The sequence below is a fragment of the Carcharhinus amblyrhynchos genome, chromosome 3, assembly GCF_965287045.1.
Source record: "Carcharhinus amblyrhynchos chromosome 3, sCarAmb.v2.hapA, whole genome shotgun sequence".
Classification (NCBI taxonomy): domain Eukaryota; kingdom Metazoa; phylum Chordata; class Chondrichthyes; order Carcharhiniformes; family Carcharhinidae; genus Carcharhinus; species Carcharhinus amblyrhynchos.
Genome location: NC_137326.1, coordinates 15,339,631 through 15,359,599, shown reverse-complemented (window position 1 = coordinate 15,359,599; position 19,969 = coordinate 15,339,631). Strand labels below are relative to the sequence as shown.

At 44.7% G+C, this 19,969-nt stretch overlaps 1 protein-coding gene across 6 annotated transcripts in view; it reads left to right on the top strand.

Moving 5' to 3' along the window:
• The window catches only part of plxnb1b (plexin b1b), a 243,306-nt gene that overhangs the window by 191,224 nt on the left and 32,113 nt on the right, over positions 1 to 19,969 (top strand). For all 6 annotated transcript variants that reach the window (XM_080181723.1, XM_080181719.1, XM_080181721.1 and 3 more), the window contains 8 exons: positions 3,206 to 3,328; positions 7,097 to 7,190; positions 9,179 to 9,345; positions 11,204 to 11,355; positions 13,541 to 13,649; positions 14,917 to 15,053; positions 16,677 to 16,853; positions 18,380 to 18,563. In XM_080181723.1, coding sequence (XP_080037849.1) covers positions 3,206 to 3,328; positions 7,097 to 7,190; positions 9,179 to 9,345; positions 11,204 to 11,355; positions 13,541 to 13,649; positions 14,917 to 15,053; positions 16,677 to 16,853; positions 18,380 to 18,563 — 1,143 coding nt within the window. The remainder of the gene's footprint in view (positions 1 to 3,205; positions 3,329 to 7,096; positions 7,191 to 9,178; positions 9,346 to 11,203; positions 11,356 to 13,540; positions 13,650 to 14,916; positions 15,054 to 16,676; positions 16,854 to 18,379; positions 18,564 to 19,969) is intronic.

Here is a 19,969-nt window from a genome sequence, read left to right as displayed (position 1 = left end):
TTGCAATCAGAATTGGAATGGGAAGTAGACGAACATTCATTGGGTCAGTCACGTGGATACACCAAGAAACTGTGAATGGATTTTAACGTCTCAATATGAACAGATCAAATTCAACGACCCAGGTTTTATCTGGGGTTAAAGGATTTAAGAGCAGAATGGCAGAAGCTGGCAACAAGATGCACGATCCCCGGAATTAGAATCAAGTGTAACCAACATGAAAGGCCCATAATTCTACAAGAACAGATAAAACTGTAATCACTCTGTATTTACACAAATGGATCGATGTACACATATCTGCTACCAATTCGGGCCCCCAAATTGTTAAAAAGAATAAAGAATACACCAACTCCCAAAGCACGAATGCTCCCAGTCTGTGGTTTTCACCACAGCTGACATTTTGTTCAATTTGGTTTTGGACCATTTATTTATTATTCACCCTTCCCTTTGTTTTAGGTTTAATTATAAATTCTTCATACCCAGTTTTTCAGAAATTGTCACGACTCCGAATCATAGCCCATCTTTTTCTCTTCTGGGCTCCCCATCCCCTCAAACCCAGCATTTTCTTGCTCTTCTTTGGATTATTGGGATCCTTCAGGATGGAAGTTTCATGAATTTTAAGAAGGACTTCTACCTTGTGAAGTGGCTTTTTGCAACCAAACAACTATAGGTTTAAAGTGCAAGGTTTACAGGAGATGTACCAAGGCAAGTTTTTTTATAGAGAGAGTGGTGGGTGCCTGGAGCTTGCTGTCAGGGGAGGCAGTGGAAGCAGATACAATAGTGACTTTTAAGGGGCGTCTTGACAAATACATGAATAGGGTGGGAATAGAGGGATTATGGTCCCCGGAAGGGTAGGGGGTTTTAGTTCAAACAGGCAGCATAGTTAGTTCAGGCTTGGAGGGCTGAAGGGTCTGTTCCTGTGCTGTAATTTTCTTTGTTCTAATCAGCTATGTTTGCAATCTGCGGAACACAGTGCTGGAAACTGCGGACGAGCAGTGACCAGGACAGTGACTGGTATTTCCCTTGAGTTTCCATCAGAATGTTACAAGGATTAGGAGAAAGGCAAAAAAGTTACTTCTTGCTGCTGGTTTCTCACAGTGAAGAGGCGGTGCTGGCGGGGGAAGAGGAGGAGGTTGAGGCAAAGTGACGACGGTTTTGGATTGATTTGATTTATTATTATCTCATGTATTGGAATCCGGTGAAAAGTGTTGTTTCTTGCGAGCTATACAGACAAAGCACACCATTCATAGAGTGCATAGGGGAGAAGATGGCACAGTGGTTAACACTGCTCTTCTGTGTCCCGGATGCTCCGGTTTCCTCCCACAGTCCAAAGATGTGCCTATTAGGTGGATTGGCCATGCTAAATTACCCCTCTGTGTCAGGTTGATGAGCTAGGATAAATGCATGGGGTTGTGGAGATTGGGCCTGGATGGGATTGTGGTCGGTGCAGGCTCAATGGGCCGAATAGCCTCCTTCTGTGTTGTAGGATTCCATGTTCCTATGAAGGAAAGGAGAGGGTACAGAATATAGTGTTACAGTCGTAACTAGGACGTAGGGTAAGATCAGCTTAATATAAGTTTGGTCCATTCAAAAGTCTGATGAAGAAGCTGTTTTTAAGTCAGTTGGTACGTGATCTCACGCTTGTGTCTTTTTCCCGATGGAAGAAGGTGGAAGAGACACTGCCCGGGGTGCGTAGGGTCCTTGATGTTGGCTGCTTCCCTGAGGCAGCGGGGGGTGTAGACAGAGTCAATGGATAGGAAGCTAGTTTGCGTGATGGACTGGGCTTCGTTCACAACCCTTTGTAATTTCTTGCAGTCTTGGTCAGAGCTGGAGCCATGCCGAGCTGTGATACATCCGGAAAGGATGCTTTTTATGGTGCATCTGTAAAAATTGGTGAGAGCGGTAGTAGTGAAACTGAGTGATGTTGTAGTCTGATACACACCAAGCAACTTATCAGCCATGGCGAAATCCACATAGACATTAATGCCTTGGGAGTTTGTATATTCCTTAATCTTTTCAGGGAGCCCACATTGGTAGCAAATATGTGTGCATCGATCCATTTGTATAAATACAGAAGTTTTGTCTGTTCTTGGAGAATTACAGGCCTTTCATGTTGGTTATCTCTTGATTCGAACTCTGGGAGCCTTGCATCTTGTTGACAGCTCCTTACGTTTCTGCTCTTAAATCCTTTAATCCTAGATAAAACTTGGGTCATTGAGTTTGCCATCATAACATGCAAAAGGATTTAAAAGCTTAGACCCGCTGGATCCACCTCCTAGATACGGGGTTTCTGGAATCCAAACTGAAAAGACCCATATGAAAGTGTCTTTAGTTTACTCAAGAGTTAACTCTGAGGGTCAAAGGGATCTTTGTGCATCACTGCGTATCCACTCCACTTCAACATAGAAACGCTGCAGGATTCCTTCCGTCTTCCCAGTGTAGCAAAATACGAAGCACAAGATGTGTTTACTTTAGGTGTTAACATGTGGAGTGTTGGGTTGATTTGATTTGCTGTGATTTGATTTATTATTGTCACATATATTAGTATACAGTGAAAAGTATTGTTTCTTGCATGCTATATAGATGGAACTTACTGTACATAGAGAAGAAAATGGGAGACTATTACAGTCATAGCTAGGGTGTAGAGAAAGATAAACTTAATGCAAGGTAGGTCCATTCAAAAGTCTGACGACTGCAGGGAAGAAGCTGTTCTTGAGTCGGTTGGTACGTGACCTCAGACTTTTGTGTCTTTTTCCCAGCAGAAGAAGGTGGAAGAGAGAATGTCCAGGGTGCATGGGGTCTTTAATTATGCTGGCTGCTTTGCCGAGGCAGTGGGAAGTGTAGACAGTCAATGGATGGGAAGCTGGTTTGCATGATGGATTGGGCTACATTCACTACCTTTTGTAGTTTCTTGTGGTCTTGGGCAGAGCAGGAACCATACCAAGCTGTGTTACAACCAGAAAGAATGCTTTCTATGCTGCATCTGTAAAAGTTGGTGAGAGCCATAGCTGACATGCCAAATTTTCTTCGTCTTCAGTGAAAGTAGAGGCATTCGTGGGCTTTCTTAACCGTAGTGTCAGCATGGGGGGACTAGGACAGATTTTTTAGGTGCGCAAATCACCAACCCTTGAAGTTCTCGGTGTACAGAGATTTCTGATTCAGGTAGCTGGTGACTCCATAACATCCTGTATTTCTGTTTTCCTGGCAGAATCCCGAAGGAGATTACGAATGTGTGTTTGTTATCGAGGGTCGGATGGTGGTCGTGGAGGCACATGTTGAAGGGGATGATAACGATCCCACGTTTTATTTCATTACCTGTCAGATACACCAGGTAAGGAGCAAAAAGTGGTTGTGGGGGGCAGATTGACTGAGGAGGGATTTGAGTCTGTCACCATGTCGCAGGATGTTCCAGCCAAATCACAGAGAAGGTGACAGAAGTAGGCTTAGTTCTTGTACTCCACCCATTTCAGGTGGAAAAGAGCCTAGAGCTAAGGGTCTCCAAGTAGACAATAGAAACACTGCTAGAGTTAAACCAACTAAATGAGGCAGGTGGTGTCATAATGGTATTGTCACTGGGCTAGTAACCCAGAGACCCAGGGCAATGGGTTTGAATCCTGCCATGGTGAAATTTGTATTCACTAAAAAGAAATCTGGAACATTTTTTATTCTTTCATGGGATGTGGACATCGCTGGCTGGACCAGCATTTATTGGCCATCCCCAATTGCGCTTGAACTTGCTCGACCATTTCAGAGATTATTTCATGAGTCGACCTGTCAACTGTGGATCTGGAGTCACATCTAGCCCAAACTAGGTAAGAATGGCAGATTTTTCTCTAAGGGACATTAGTGAACCAGATGGGTTTTATTTTACGACAGTTTTCAGGGTCAACATTAGATGTTTAAATTCAGGTTTTTTTTAAAAGTCAAATTCTGCCACCTGCCATGGTGAGATTTGAACCCAGGTCCCCAGAATATGGCCTTGTGTTTTTTGATTGCTAGCTCAGTGACACTACCACCATGCTACTGCCTACAGCTAGATGACCTTGAAACTATTGCCGATTGTTGTAAAACTCGTCTGGTTCACTAATGTCCTTTTAAGGAAGGAAATCTGCTGTCCTTACCTGGTCCTACGACTCCATATCCAAAGCAACATGATTTGATTTGATTTATTATTGTCACATGTATTAGCACACAGTGAAAAGTATTGTTTCTTGTAGATGCAGACAATATATGCTCTTCATAGAAAAGGAGAGGAGAGAGTTCAGAATATAGTGTTACAGTCATAGCTAGGGTGTAGAGAAAAATCAACTTAGTACAAGGTACGTCCATCCAAAAGTCTGACAGCAGCAGGGAAGAAGCTGTTCTTCATTCAGTTGGTAGGTGACCTCAAACTTTGTATCTTTTTCCCGACGGAAGAAGGTGGAAGAGTGTATGCCAAGCTGCATGGGGTCCTTAATTATGCTGGCTGCTTTTCTGAGGTAGTGTGAAGTGTAGACAGAGTCAATGGGTGGAAGGTTGGTTTGGTTGACTCTTCATTGCTAATCAGTTCAAGGGCAATTTGGAAAGGACAACAAATGCTAGCGATGCCATATCCCATGAAAGAATACAAGAACCTCTGCACTCTATTAGCGTAATGTCTTAATAAGTAGCTTCCTGCTACTTGACCATATAGAACCTATGCTGCAGGGCCAGGTTATCTGGAGCCAAGGGGAACCTGTATTATGTTATCTATTATTCACGGTCCAGAAATTAATGTTTTCAACTCAAGAAGTAAAGGTCATCAAAAGCAGGCAGAAAATACAGACTCTGCTAAGCCAGAAAAGACAATTGGAATAATTTCTGAGTCAACTGAATAAAGAGATACTTGGGAAACTGATGTTAACTTTAACATGCAAAATGTCCCAAGAGTTATCCTTGAGAAGCTAATGGTGGCCTTTCCTTCTCTTACCAAACCAGGTAAGAATGACAGATTTCCTTCCCTAAGAGACATTAGTGAATCAGATAGGTTTTTTACGACAATCATTTCATGATCAACATTTGACATTTAAATCCAAGTTCCTTTTATCAATTCAAATTCTACCAGCTACCACGGTAGGATTTGAACCTGTGTCCCCAGAGCATGACCTTGTGTTTCTGGATTACTAGTTCAGTGACACTACCACTATGCCACTGCCTACAGCTGGATGACCATATTATTGTTCTGAGGAAGACTCACCTTGTGCTCAGTTGAAGGCCATTATTACACCAACTTCATTTACACCTCCCCAGTATAGGGGGCACTATAACAAAATGCTTAGCTTTAACAGTGTATGACACTCCCTCTCTAGTTAAGAATAAACAACCTATTCATTAAAACATAAAGTGGCACAAGTGCAAAATTTTTCCGAATACAGTATATGATTAAACCAACTTTGAAAATACCTGAAAATTAACATGTTGGATTACAAATTTGTTACTATAATCGGAACTAAAATAAATGATCAATCTTTCCAGGGTAATTTACATGCTAAAAATTAGTTTCTTTGGACACTAAAGGACAATTTAGCATGGCTAATCCATCTAACCCAGAATGTGGGAGGCACCCGGAGGAAGCCCACACAGACACGGAGAGAATGTGCAAACTATGCATAGACAGTGACCCAGGCCGGGAATTGAACCTGGGTCCCTGGCGCTGTGAGGCAGCAGTGCTAATCACTTCAGAAGCAACTGGATCAATTGTGAGGAAAACACCTAATGTTATCCTCAGTTCCTATTTTATCTCTTTAAGCCAGGTGTGGTATGTGTAATTACTCAGTCCTTTTTGTTCGGGTCAAATTCCCCCATTGACTCAGAATATTCTTTCAGTGCCAGTTATTTACAATTCCCGTGTGACCTCACCCTGTTCCTGACCACAGAATGCAAACCACACATGGGACAACTTTTCAAATCACTCAAGCTTCCTCAAAATCTACTTTAGGACTTCCAAAAATGCGTCCATTCCAGCCTTGTAGCTATCTTTCTGCTCTATTACACAGAGTAAAACTTACTTCACTTCACTGAGCTAACTTAATTTAAACCTGTGCTGCAGAGAGGGACAGTAAAACAAAATGCCTGGCTATTGCTATATATCACACCCATCTTTCTGTTAATATTGTGACCATGATCGATGCTGCACTGTGGATTATCATCATATCCTTGGATTTATTGAAGATCATGTTGGGAATTGACTGCGTGTCATTATGTGCAAGGTCAGAATTCAGCTGGATGTTTCAGGCAGTGAGTGGGAAGCAGGATTGTTCTGACAAAGTGGAGACCCTAAACATGGATGATGATCAGCCATGGTCAGAATGAATGGAGGAGCAGGCTCGATGGACCCAATGGCCTACACCTAGTTTCTAGGAATTTGCCTTTTTTTCCATTTTCAGCTGTTGCCAAACCTGCTACGTGATCCCGTCGTTTTCTGTTTTTACTTCAGAGCAGCATTATTCACAGTCATTTTTGCTTTTTATAAAATGTCTCTTGTCCTCAAAGGGGCTGTGTGTTGGAGAAAGGTTAACCCTGCACTCTCCCTGTGGGCCTAAGCTGTGTACTGGGGCACCAGGCTGACCTTTGTGTTGCCTGGGTCTGCCAACAATCGGAACAATAGAGAACACAAGCATTCATCATTTTCCTTTGCATGTCTTGAGTACGACAATGTCCACGAGCAGATTTAACCTTACAAGTTTGATTCAGGCATGTGGATATTTAATATGGCACAGTGGTTAGCATTGCTGCCTCACAGCAACCTGGATTCAATTCTGGCCTTGGGTCTGTGTGGAATTTGCACTTTTTCCCCGTGTCTGTGTAGATTTCCTCTGGGTACATAGTTTCCTCCCACAGTCCAGAGATGTGCGGGTTAGGTGCATTGGCCGTGCTAAATTGCCCCTTAGTGTCCAAAGATGTGTAGATTAATTGAATTAGTCATGTTAAATGTGCACAGTTATACGGATAGAGAAGGGGAGAGCGTCTGGGTAACACTGTCAGTGTACACTGGTTGGGCCGAATGACCTTTTTTGCACTGTATGGTTTCTATGATTCTATATATTCTCTGCCTGTCATTTTCCTGTCTCTGCCATTCCAGTTTACCTACTCCACACTGCAGCAAGAATATAACGCGACAGTATATGTCCAGCGGCAGCCAAACTATAGAGTGGACAGTGTACACGATTTGCACAGTAAGTATTTTCACCCTTCCCTCAAGAAAGATATGAGTGAAAATGCAAGTGTTTCCTCAGCTTGTTCTCTGTTTGCTCTGCCAGAATGCCAAAGTCTACACATGTACCATAGAATCCGGTGTTTAATTTTTCTGACATTTCTCATGCTGCCACTGCATAATGAGTGCAGCTGACTCACATTAATGAGCTATATTGACAGGTCTGGTGCTAGTCCTGGGCACGCGATGAAACCAGAGACTGTGTGCTCCAGTCTGTTACCAGGTTGGTGCAAATCATTTGCATTGTTTGCCACAAAATTAACTGCACAACATTGTGGCGTTGGCATAAAAATTTAGCAGCACGTCAATAATGCCCTAATGCTCAAAATGGCAAATTTTACGTGTGTAAATAAAACCTGTGAGAAGATTCTTCAGTGTCTTCTCCCCTAACCCTGTGTTTATTTTCTCCAGTGAACAACTTGTAGAGAAAGGTGGGGTTAGTACATTAGCAAGTTGACTGCAAATGTCTCTAATGTGTATATTTTTTCCATGCATATGTGTGCAATTGGTTCTAGTTTTGAAGAAATTCTGTTTTCAGATAGAAATCTTGACTTTTTTTGGTTTATTCATGTATTATAAGGAATATGGTGTCGCCATCTTGTGGGATATTTCTCATTTACCCTGTTAAACCTATTTTGCTCAGCTTCTTCTGTATTATTACTCATCTAATGTATGTCATAGAGTTTTATGGCATGGATAGAGGCCCTTTGGCCCATCATATCTGCACTGGCCATCAGGCACCTATTGATTCTAATTCCACTTTCTCACACTTGATTAATAACCTCGAATGCTATAAATGTTCATCCAAATACTACTAAAATGTTGTGGCTGCTTCTACTGCCCTTTCAGGCAGTGAGTTCCAAATTCCCACCACTCTATGGGTGAAAAAGTATTTTCTCACATCTCCTATAACCCTCCTAACTCTTAACTTAAATCTATGCCCCTTGGTTAAAGATCCCGCTACTAAGGGAAACATGCCCTTTCTATCCACCCTATATATAGAATCATAGAATCCCTACAGTGCAGAAGGAGGCCATTCGGTCCATCAAGTCTGCACCACCCGCAACCCCACCCAGGCTCTATTCCCATGACTCCACATATTTACCTTGCTAATCCACCTGACGCCAGGGTCAATTTAGCGTGGCCAATCAACATAACCTTCATGTCCTTAGACTGTGGGAGAAAAGCGGAGCACCCAGAGGAAACCCATGCAGACACTGGGAGAACGTGCAAATTACACGCAGACGGTAACGTGAGGCTGGAATTGAACCTGGGTCCCCTCATAATTTTATACACCTCTATCAGATTCCCCCAGCCTTCTCTGCTCTAAGGAAAGCAACCCCAAACAAACCAGCTGCTCCATCCCTGGCAACATCCTGGTGAATCCCCTCTGCGCCTTCTCTAGGGCAATCACATCCTTCCTTTAGCACGGCGACCACTGTGTATTTCACTTTTTCAAAGATTACACTTCCAACAGAACTATTAGCACAATTTGTCTTAATTTGAACTCCTCCTGCTATCCCCATTGCCACACTTTGCTGCTTTTATCAGAAGCCAATTAGCCACACTATTTAGAATACAGTTCCTCTGTAACTGTGGTTAAGTTTGTTAGGTTAAGTTTGGTTAGATCATTGCAACTATGATAAACGTGATTATTTTCTAATTTTGTTCTCCAAAACCATTACGTTAATGGGAATCGTGACTAAACTAAAACTCAAACGATTTTATTTTTTAATTTTTGCATCTCAGCTGAAATAATTTGCATTTAAACAGTGTATCTAGCAGGCTCCGGATGTGGCAAAGGGCTTTGTAGTGCGCTAATGAAGTGTAGTAGCTGTTGTACTGTCAGATCTAAGAGTAGCCGCTATCTCCGATACTGGGGAATGAGCACTCTGATTCTTAAGGGCAATTGTGTGAAAATGATAATGGATTCTTGCTGCCTCTGCACAGTTACTCTGTATAACTGTTCCGTGGGTCGAACTGACTGCAGCCGCTGTCAGACTGCAGACACCAAGTACGCGTGTGTGTGGTGTGGGGGAGGAGAACCCAGCTGCGTGTACAGAGAGTTGTGTGTGGATGGCGTGGAACAGACCTGCCCGGCGCCAGTTATTCACTCGGTAAGTTATTTGGGTCTGAGAGGCGGGAGCTAGTAAACAAGATGTGATTTAATTGATGTATTATTTGTTGCGTGTGATGAATACAGTGAAAAGTATCATTTCTTGCGCACTATACAGGCAAAACATACCATTCGTAAAGTTTATTTACTATTGTCGCAATTAGGCTTACATTAACACTGCAATGAAGTTCCTGTGAAAATCCCCTCGTCCCCACACACCACCGCCTATGCACCTAACCAACGCATCTTTCATACTGAGGGAGGAAACTGGAGCACCCGGAGGAAACCCACGCAGATGCAGAGAGAATGTGCAAACTCCACACAGACAGTGACCCGAGCCGAGGACTGAACTTGGGTCCTGTGAGGCAGCAGTGTGCCACCGTACCCCCAGTACATAGGAGAGGAGGAAAGGATAGGGTGGGGAATAAGAGTGTTGCAGTTACAGGTAGGGTAAAGAGAAAGATCAGCTTAATATATGATAGAGCCATTTAAAAGTCTGATGGCAACAAGGAAGAAGCTGTTCTTGAGGCTGTTGATACACCACTTCAGTATTTTTTGGTGGTGTAATAATAACATCACCAGACTAGTAACACAAAGAACCAGGCTCTGGGGCCCTCGGGTTAAATTCCAACTCTGGCAGCTGGTGGAATTTGGACGCAATGGATAATTCTGGAATTACAAAATCAGACTACGTAACGGTGACCGTGACAACTAAGGTTCATCAGTTGTTGCAGAAACCTATCTGTTCACTGATGAACCTTAGGGGCCTTAACTTGATCTGGCCTACATGTGACCTCAGCAATGTAAATGCTCTCTGAAAAGGCCTAGCGAGCCCCTCAGTTCAAGGGAAGAGGAGCAAATGCTGGATACAACGCAAGAATGACAGAAAAACAGAAACTAGATAAGTGGATATGTTTAAAAATGCAGGCGCGTTGAGGCTTGTACAGCATCCATTCCTGATGGAACCACATTGTCATTATATTACTAATCAAATCCCAGCAGAGTCTAAATTCAATTAATTAATTTAATTGAAATAAGAAGCTGTTACGAGTAATGGTGACCATAAAACCACCAGTTTGGCATAAAAACGGTGGCACAGTGGTTAACACTGCTACTTCACAGTGCAAGGGACCTGGATTCAACTCCCACCTTGGGTCACTGTCTGTGTGGAGTCTGCACGTTCTCCCCACGTCTGTGGGTTTCCTCCGGGTGCTCTGGTTTCCTCCCACAGTCCGAAAGATGCGCTGGTTAGGTGCATTGGCCATGCTAAATTCTCCCTCAGTGTACCCAAACAGGTGCTGGTGACAACTAGAGGATTTTCACAGTAACTTCACTGCATTGTTAATGTAAGCCTACTTTGACACTAACAAATAAACTTTTAAAACTATTAATGAAGCTAGTACTTTATTCCTGATTTATTGTCTCTGAAGCATAAGTCTAGGCCTCTGGATTGCTCATCCTGTAACATGTCACTATCCTACCGTATTCCTTGTGTAGGATCGGCTCGCTGTGATGCTTGTATAGACGTGAAGTCATGCTCTGTCCAACATCCATTGAAAGATTTTCATTTGGGTGAATTAGTGGGGACATTTCTGAACTGGAGAAAGTGCTTTCGGGCAAGGATGTGCCTCTCGGGGAAAGAAAAGGGAAAAGCATAGAGAAAGTTTAGACACAAACTTATCCCTTATCCCTTGTTTTCCATTATTTTTTCAATTGAATTCTGAAAAAAAAAGTACACCGTGTGTATCTTCCAATATTGTGCATTAATGTCTTCTCCCTTTCAATGGTTACTCTCCATACATGATACATGATTACATAGGACGCTTGCATCTGCTCACACGGATTATTCTTCTTCCCAGATTAACCCAGTTTCAGGACTGAGGGAAGGTGGGACTATGGTCACCATCACTGGTTCAAACTTGGGCCAGCGGTTCGAGGACATCCAGAACATGGTAACAGTGGCAGGCTTCCCCTGTCAAGCTATTCTCCTGAAGTACGAGGTCTCCACCAGGTTAGCGACTTGATGAAGATCTTCAACTACCTGAGTCATCGAAACCCTCGTGTGCGCTTGTCTGTGTTTGGCGCGTAGGTTTGGTGTTTGGCGTGTGTTTAGTGTGTGGCATGTGTTTGCTTTGAATTTGACTTGCGTTGGGTATGCATGTTTGGCTTGTGTTCGGCATGCGTTTGGAGTGCATTTGGTGTGTGTGAGTCATGAGGCTCAGTGAAGTTTCTTGGTCCTCATGAATTCCTGTTAATTTCTAAAGCACGCCTTTCGTAATTAACACTGGCCATGTCCCCCCATCCAATGGGTGCAAAACATTCTCTCTCTGATACACACATCAGGCCCTTTGTGGAGGTTGCAACTCATCCAGGTCAATGTGTACAGTTTAATAATTTCCACTTTGTTATGGTGGCACTTGGTAATTCTGGGTTGTGTCACTGCTTTGAAATATCAGAACAATGTTTGGATTTTGGCACTCCTAGTTCAGGGTGGTACAGCAATCTGGAAGGAATTTGAAAATGAAAGGTTAGTGGGCTCAATTCAGAACCCACAGGAAACGCTGGAAAATCTCAAGTCTGACAGCATTTATGGGAGAGAATACAGCCAACGTTTCGAGCCAGAGCTCTGATGAATGCTTATTCTGACTTGATTCTCTCTCCACAGATGTTGTCACGCCTGCTGAAATTTTCCAGCATTTTCTATTTTTTGTTTCTGATTCCAGCATCCACAGTATTTTGTTTTTATCAGAACCCACAGGGTTTTCTATCCAAGGCCACTGTGTGTGGCTTTTCCAGTTACCTTGGCTGAATTCAGTCTCCAAGGCACAGGTCGAAACCCTCCAGATCCCAGCTGGGATGGTTTTCCATGCAGCAGAGAAGGATAAGAGGAGATTTGGTATAGAGGTTTAAAATGATTTATTTATTAATTAATTAGTGTCACAAGTAGACTTAAATTAACACGGCAATGAAGTTACTGTGAAAATGAAAAGAATAAATTGTTTCCAATGGTAGAAGGGTCTATAACAAGAGGGCATAGATTCAATAGTCATTTTCCCAAACAGAATTGGATAAGTACTTGAAAGAGAAGAAAACAATTTCATGGGTTTGGGAAAATGTCAGGGAGTGGGACTAACTAGATCGCCTTTTGAAAGAGTCAGTGCAAACTTGATGGGCTGAATGGCATTCTCCTGTCCAGCAGTAATCTGTGATTCTAAAAAGTAAAGTTAAAGTTTATTAGTGTCACAAGTAGGCTTCCATTAACACTGCAATGAAGTTACTATGAAAATCCCCTAGTTGCCACACTCCAGCGCCTGTTCGGGTACACTGAGGGAGATTTTAGCATGGCCAATGCACCAAACCAGCACGTCTTTTGTACTATGGGAGGAGACTGGAGCATTCGGAGGAAACTCACGCGGACACGAAGAGAATGTGCAAACCCCACACCGACAGTGATCCAAGCCGGGAATCGAATCTGGGCCCCTCGTGCTGTGAGGCAGCAGTGCTAACCACTGTGCCACTCTTAAAATAAGTAGTATGTGGCTTATACTGTGACTGTAAACCAGAGGCACTACTTATTAGCCATGGTTGCAGAAACTTGAGTACAAAATCCAGGCTGATACTGCCAGTGCAGTGCTGAGGGAATGCTGCACTGTCAGAGGCATCACCTTTTGGCTGAGGCGTTGGAGGGTGGCTCAGTAAACCCCTTCAGGCCAGTGTAAAAGATCCCACTCCAAACAGAGCCTTCCTCAGTATCCTGGCTGATATTGATTTTATTAAGTATGGTTATCACAAGAACATGGAGCCAAGGTGAGTGAATGGAGATGGGCTAAAAATCAGCCACGTTCTAATCAAGCAGCAGAACAGGCTTGAGCAGCTGACTCCTATTTGTATCGAGGCCAGCACAGTAGTACAAAGCACCAGAGTATCAATGCACCGTAACTTTAATTTGGATGGGATGGTGGTTTGGTTCAGATTACTCAGTGGCAGGATAACATCTGCTATTACTTCAATCCAATTGCCAAGAATTGATAGTTGAATCATGTGTGTGGTTAAAAATGCTTGTGCGGTATGTTGGGGCTATGTTGTTGGTCTTCAGTGATGCGACACCGTTCCCTCCTGTAATCCAATCTGTGCTGGTTATACATTCACACTGACCACCCAGACTGCAGCTAATGGTGATGAGCTTCCTCCTGTAGGATCGTGTGCAACACAACAGCCAGTGGTGACAAGGAAGTGTCAGGCCAGGTCACGGTCGAAGTGGCGAATGGAGGGAGCAGCAGCTCCACACAGCTTTTTACGTACCAGGTCAGTATGAAATTGTCTTTTTATTTCAAATATTTGAATGCCTGGAGGGGAAGGGGGGTTTGGTGTTTCTGAAGTGAAAGGTGGTTTGAGATGGAAACAGCAGTGTATTACCGTGTGCTGTGCAGTCTACGCCTCCTAGCCAGTAGCTGTAGCACCAGACCTGGGTAGAGCCACGCCTGAGGTCCAGGGTGGGACTTTGCAGCTCTTCCCCCACCAAGAGGATCTTGCACTCCCCCCAAAGGTGATCCCCACTCCCCCCGCCCTGCCCGGGGAAGGGTTCCCCAGCATTGGGACGGACAAGCCGTGCAAAACTCTGTAGACAGCAACGGGCCAGGAAGAACCAAACATGTGTAGGTTCGGTGGATTGGCCAGGCTAAATTGCCCCTTTAGTGTCAGAGGGATTAGCAGGTTAAAAACATGGGGTTATGGGGATAGGGCCTGGGTAGGATTGTGGCCGGTGCAGACTCAATGGGCTGAATGGACTCCATCTGCACTGAAGGACTCTACATTCTATGCCAATGACAAGCCACCTCTGCCATGAGAAAATGCAGCGTGGAATATGTGTCTGCTTGGCTAAATGCACAGTGTCAATCTGGACGAAACCTCGATGTATGGCCCCAGCAGATACAGCAGCAACTTTGGGAAGACTCATGGCTACAAGCCCAGAGGGTTCAGCATGTCAGCCTGGTCTGGAGATGAGGCTGTTATTACACATCTGCCGAACACATTCCATTTTAAACTAGTAAGATTCAGGTTGTGAAGAAAGCCCAGACTGAATCAGAATCTCCTGTACATTCCACCTGGAGCCCAGGTCAGTCTGATTTTCATTCCCCTGCACTAAAGTGAAGTTGTGCATCTTGGAATGTTTCACTGATTATTGGAAGGTTTCATGGTGGCACAGTGGTTAGCACTGCTGCCTCACAGCGCCAGGGACCTCGGTTCGATTCCAGCCTCGGGTTACTGTGTGGAGTTTACACTTTCTCCCCAAGTCTGCGTGGGTTTCCTCCGGGTGTTCTAGTTTCCTCCCATACTCCAAAGATGTGTGGGTTAGGTTGATTGGCCATGTTAAATTGCCACTTAGTGTCAGAGGAATTAACAGGATAAATACATGGAGTTACAGGGATAGGGCTTGACTGGGGTTGTTGTTGGTGCAGGTTTGATGGGCCAAATGGCCTCCTTCTGCACTATAGGTATCCTATTGATTCTATTCAGCCAGTGCCTGGGCTGTTTCACAAGGCATTGAGTGTTTGATTTCTTTCTCCCCCAGGACCCAGTGCTGGACTCTATCACGCCATCACACGGCCCCAAAGCAGGAGGGACATCTCTCACACTCCACGGTGTCAAGTTGCTGACTGGCGGACCAAATGACATCAAGGTGTTTGTTGGCGACCTCCCCTGCCTCATGTAAGTGTACTTATCCTGGGGGAGCTGGGAATCCGTCCAGAGCTTTAGCACAAGGACAATGAGGTGCTGGCCCTGTCTGCTGGGAGAAGATGCAGTCTTGTACCTGGAAGTGCTCCTGAAGTGGGATTCTGATGTTCAGAACTTCTCTCATTGCAAGCAAGGCCACGTTATTGGGAAACTCTCACTTTGAGCTCAATTGTTACCCACATGGAGAGGAAGCCTATCATTCCCTACCTCGGAATTATCAGTAGGCTATAATGAAAAGAAAATGAAGAGGTGGGAAAGGATTATCTGTTTAATGGAGAAAATAATGTACAATACTGAATAATATAAATCCTATAGTGCAGATGGAGGCCATTCGGCCCATCAAGTCAGCACCAACCACGATCCCACCCAGGCCCTAACCCCATAGCCCCACATATTTACCCCGCTAATCCCACTATAACCCGCACATCTTTGGACTGTGGGACGAAACCCATGCAGACACCGGGAGAACAGTGACCCAAGCTGGGAATCTAACCCAGGTCCTGTGAGGCAGCAGTGCTACCCACTGTGCCGCTCTGAAATGCTGGTTTATTCTAAGCACATAGAGGATTAGACAACAGGAACATAAGTTGACAATTCGGATGTTTGTGAGAGAACTCTCCTTCCATCCTCTCCTGTTTTGAGTGGTAATTGTCACAGTGCCACATTAAAGTGTCTGTTTTTATTTGCCGATGACTGATAGAAGTTTATTGAATCTTTGGAGACCATTCTGCTGATTCTGCCTTCAGTCTCTCCCGATATCCCCATCCAGCGGAGATCAGAGACTATCACTCAGGAGCAGGAACCCAGTCTGTTATGTATGTTGAGGGCGTAGCCCCTTTAAGGGAATGGGTCAGGTGACCCAGGGTGTGGGGAGATCTGCCTGGAGACCACCCTGAGAGGGTAGTTGTCATGTGGAGCGAGTAAGACTGCAAAAAAAATTGTCACATGCATCGGTTTACAGTGAAAAGTATTGTTTCTTGCGCACTATACAGACAAAGCATACCATTCATAGAATACATAGGGGAGAAGGAAAGGAGAGAGTGCAGAATGTGGTATTACAGTCATAGCTAAGATGGAGAGAAAGATCAACTTAATATAAAGCAAGTCCATTCAAAAGTCTGACGGCAGCAGGGAAAAAGCTGCTCTAGAGTCGGTTGGTACGTGACCTCAGACTTTTGTATCTTTTTCCTGATGGAAGAAAGTGAAAGAGAGAATGTCTGGGATGCGAGGGGTCCTTGATTATAGCGCTACTGCCTCACAGCCCAGGGACCCATGTTGGATTCCTGGCATGGGTCACTGCGGAGTCTGCACGTTCTCCCCATGTCTGCGCAGATTTCCTCCGGTTTCCTCCCACAGTCTGAACGACATGCTGGTTAGATGCATCGGCCGTGCTAAATTCTCCCGACCCGAACAGGCGCCAGAGTGTGGCGACTAGGGGATTTTCACAGTAACTTCATTGCAGTGTTAATGTAAGCCTACTTGTGACATGAATAAATAAACAAACTTTTAAAACCTTTGAAACTTTAAATTTAAACTTTAAGCATAGAAACAAATTCTCCTGGTTAAGATTGACAATTATTTTTATTCCCTGGACAGTTCTGCTGATATTGAGGATCATCAGGTCCAGTGTCTCACTGCCCCTAGCAACCAGACAGGTGACCTGCCTGTTACAGTTAGGTATGGCCATATTCACAAGAGACTGAAAGCTGTCTTCTACAGTTACACAGAAGATCCAAACATCACCATTGTGCATCCGGACAAGAGTTTCTTGGGGTAAGATGGCTTTCAGTTATTAGACAAAGAAAAAGAAAGATTGCTGCAGTTTGGGTCCAGAGGTATATATTTCCTGAAAAGGGGAACTGGCAATGCAGAGGGTGTGAAATGCTGCGCTTTCACTTCAGGAACACGATCTGATCCCACCCTGAAATCCAATCCTGTTTTTTGGCTTCTACCGGCCGATGTGGACACCAACAAAGTCTACTTTGTCGGTTAGCTGCTCCAAAATCAAATGTCTTTCTAGTTCCTCGCGGATATCAATCCTCAGCCCAAAGCTGGTCCTCAATCTCCACAGATTAGCACTAAGTCATCCCAGTTAGGCTGCAAGGACGGCCAGTACGTTAGCTTGGTGCGCCGTGGGCGAACGTGGGCGAACGGGGCCTCGCAGCGAAGCAGCTTTGCAATTCTCCAATCTATCCTGACGCGGAGTCTTGAGGTGCAGGCAGCTGTTCTGTTAGTCTGTTTTTGATGCATGGTGCAGACTCCATCTTGCGTCCATTTGTGCCTTGTAAGAGGTGTCATTTCTGAGCAAGCCACATCATCAGGCAGAGTGGATGAGACTGGTTCTTATTGAAACTTACCTCGAGGCCCAGATAGAGTGGACACGGAGAGGATGTTTCCACTAGTAAGGAAAACTAGAACCAGAGGGCACGATCCCAGGCTAAAAGGGACGATCCTTTAAAACACAGATGAGAAGAAATTTCTTCACCCAGAGAGTGTGAATCTGTGGAACTCCGCAGTAGGCTGTGGTGGCCAGGTCACTGAGTGCCTTTAAGACAGAGATAGATAGGTTCTTGATTAATAAGGGAGTCAGGGCTTATGGGGTAAAGGCAGGAGAACGGGGGTGAGAAAAATATCAGCCATGATTAAATGACGGAGCAGACTCGATGGGCCGAGTGGCCTAATTCTGCTCCTTTGGCTTTATGGCCATCAGTTGAAGACAGTCACTTTGTGAATGTGTATCAGTCTCCTTTTACCAGTTGCGCTACTGGGTTTGTGTTTCTGGCACCCTCTATCACCCACAGTCCTAAATCTGAGGGTGAGTATCCCCTCCAGCACCCACAGCACAAACACACAGGGCAGGGTAGGTGCAGGAGGATGCGGCGGCACGGGCTCGTTGGGCCGAAGGGCCTGTTTCCCATGCTGGGTTGTTCTTTGTTCTTTGTTCTAGTTTGCTAAAAATCCTCAGACTTTTGTACCTTTTTCCCGACGGAAGAAGATGGAAGGAAGTATGTCTGTGGTATCACTTGTACGTAGAGTATGTGGTGAGGAACATTCTGCAAGGATAATGAGTGGAAAGTAATGAACTAGTAAACCTAGAAAGGAACACAAATTGACGGGGACAGTTAATAGTGAGAAACACTTGAGGAAACTCATGGGGCAGAATTTTCCCATCCCGCCTGCCACGGGAATTGTAGCGAGCGGGCGCAGACTATGTAAAGGTCCGTTGACCTCAGGTAGGATTTTCCAACCTTGGCACAGGCGTGACTGAGGCTGACTACCTGCTCTGTGACCTGTTTCAGCGGAGGGAGAGTGATCAGTGTGTACGGGCAAAACCTGGACGCTGTGCAGACACCGCAGATGATGGTCCAGTTAATCCCAAAGGAACGATGGCGGAGGTCGCTGTCCACACTGCGGCGCTGGGGGAGAGAGAGGAAACGCAGAATGATAAAGGACGGCAGCTGCACTGAGAGGAGTCAACACAAGGTAGGAGAAGCAGCTTTTGTGTAGAATGGTACAGTTAATAACCAACATGTTCAGTTCAATGGAGATTTCTAGATTCAGGTAGGCATTCAACCTGGATTAAGGCCATCACTTTCCATAGAGAAAGTTTCACATTTATTTGTTTTCACAGAAACATAAATGCAGTGTTAATGTAAGCCTACTTGTGATAATAAATCAATTTTAACTTTAACGTCACCACTAGACTTACATTAACACTGCAATGAAGTTACTGTGAAAATCCCTCAGTTGCCACGCTCTGGCGCCTGTTCAAGTATACTGAGGGAGAATTTAGCATGGACAATGCATCTAACCAGCACGTCTTTTGGACTGTGGGAGGAAACCGGAGCACCCGGAGGAAACCCATACAGACACAGGGAGAATGTGCAAACTCCACACAGACAGTGACCCAAGCTGAGAATCGAACTCGAGTCCCTGGTGTTGTGAGACAGCAGTGCTAACCACTGTGGCAAGCCCAGGAAACCTCAATTAAGGAGATCACTCTCCATAAGTAAACCTGGATTACGGTGACCACCGTCTGCAGGAAAACCTGGATCAATCTTGATGGGGAAACCTAATTGGCGGTCAGGTCAGACACCAGAGACAAGTCTGAATGCCAGCCAGCCCATAGTCTCTCTGTAGAGTCACATTGCCTTTGAGTTGGACACAATGCAGCACAGAGTCCATGGAGAGACAGCCCACTCTCCCACCAAACCCAGAGGCTTAGTCAACAGAGTGATCGGGACAATGGGGTGGATATGATCCTGCTGCAGGGCTCAAAACTAAGAAGGGATTGCTTTTAATTTTTCTTTGAATGTGATTTGTGAAACCTCCCCGCTCTAATTGCACAGCTGAAACTGTTGATTCTCTTCAGTCAGCCAACTGCAACCATTGGTGCCACGGGTGAGATTAAAGCATCCAGGCAGCAGCAATGTTAATTTACCAACTTATGTCGTGTTGGCTGAAGAGCAAATGAAAGGTTTAATTTTGATGCCATATTTTACCTGGTGTTTCCATTATCTACTTTGCCTCTCTGATCTCCACATAACGACTTCAGAGTCATGTGTTAATGTCGTCAGCAACATTGCTTCTAAATATTAAATAACCACTCCCTTGATAATTTTCATCAACAAAGGATAAATTGTTTTCACGTGATTGGGAACGGTTACCATTCGCTGAGTGAATCTGAAATCTTGAGTGGCACAGTGGTTAGCCCTGCAGTCTCTCAGCGACAGGACCCAGGTTCAATTCCTGCCTCAGGTGACTGTCTGTCTGGAGTCAAGACATTCTCCCCGTGTCTGCGTGGGTTTCCTCCAGGTGCTCTGGTTTCCTCCCACACTCCAAAGATGTGCGGATTAGGATGATTGGCCCTGCTAAATCGCCCCTTTAGT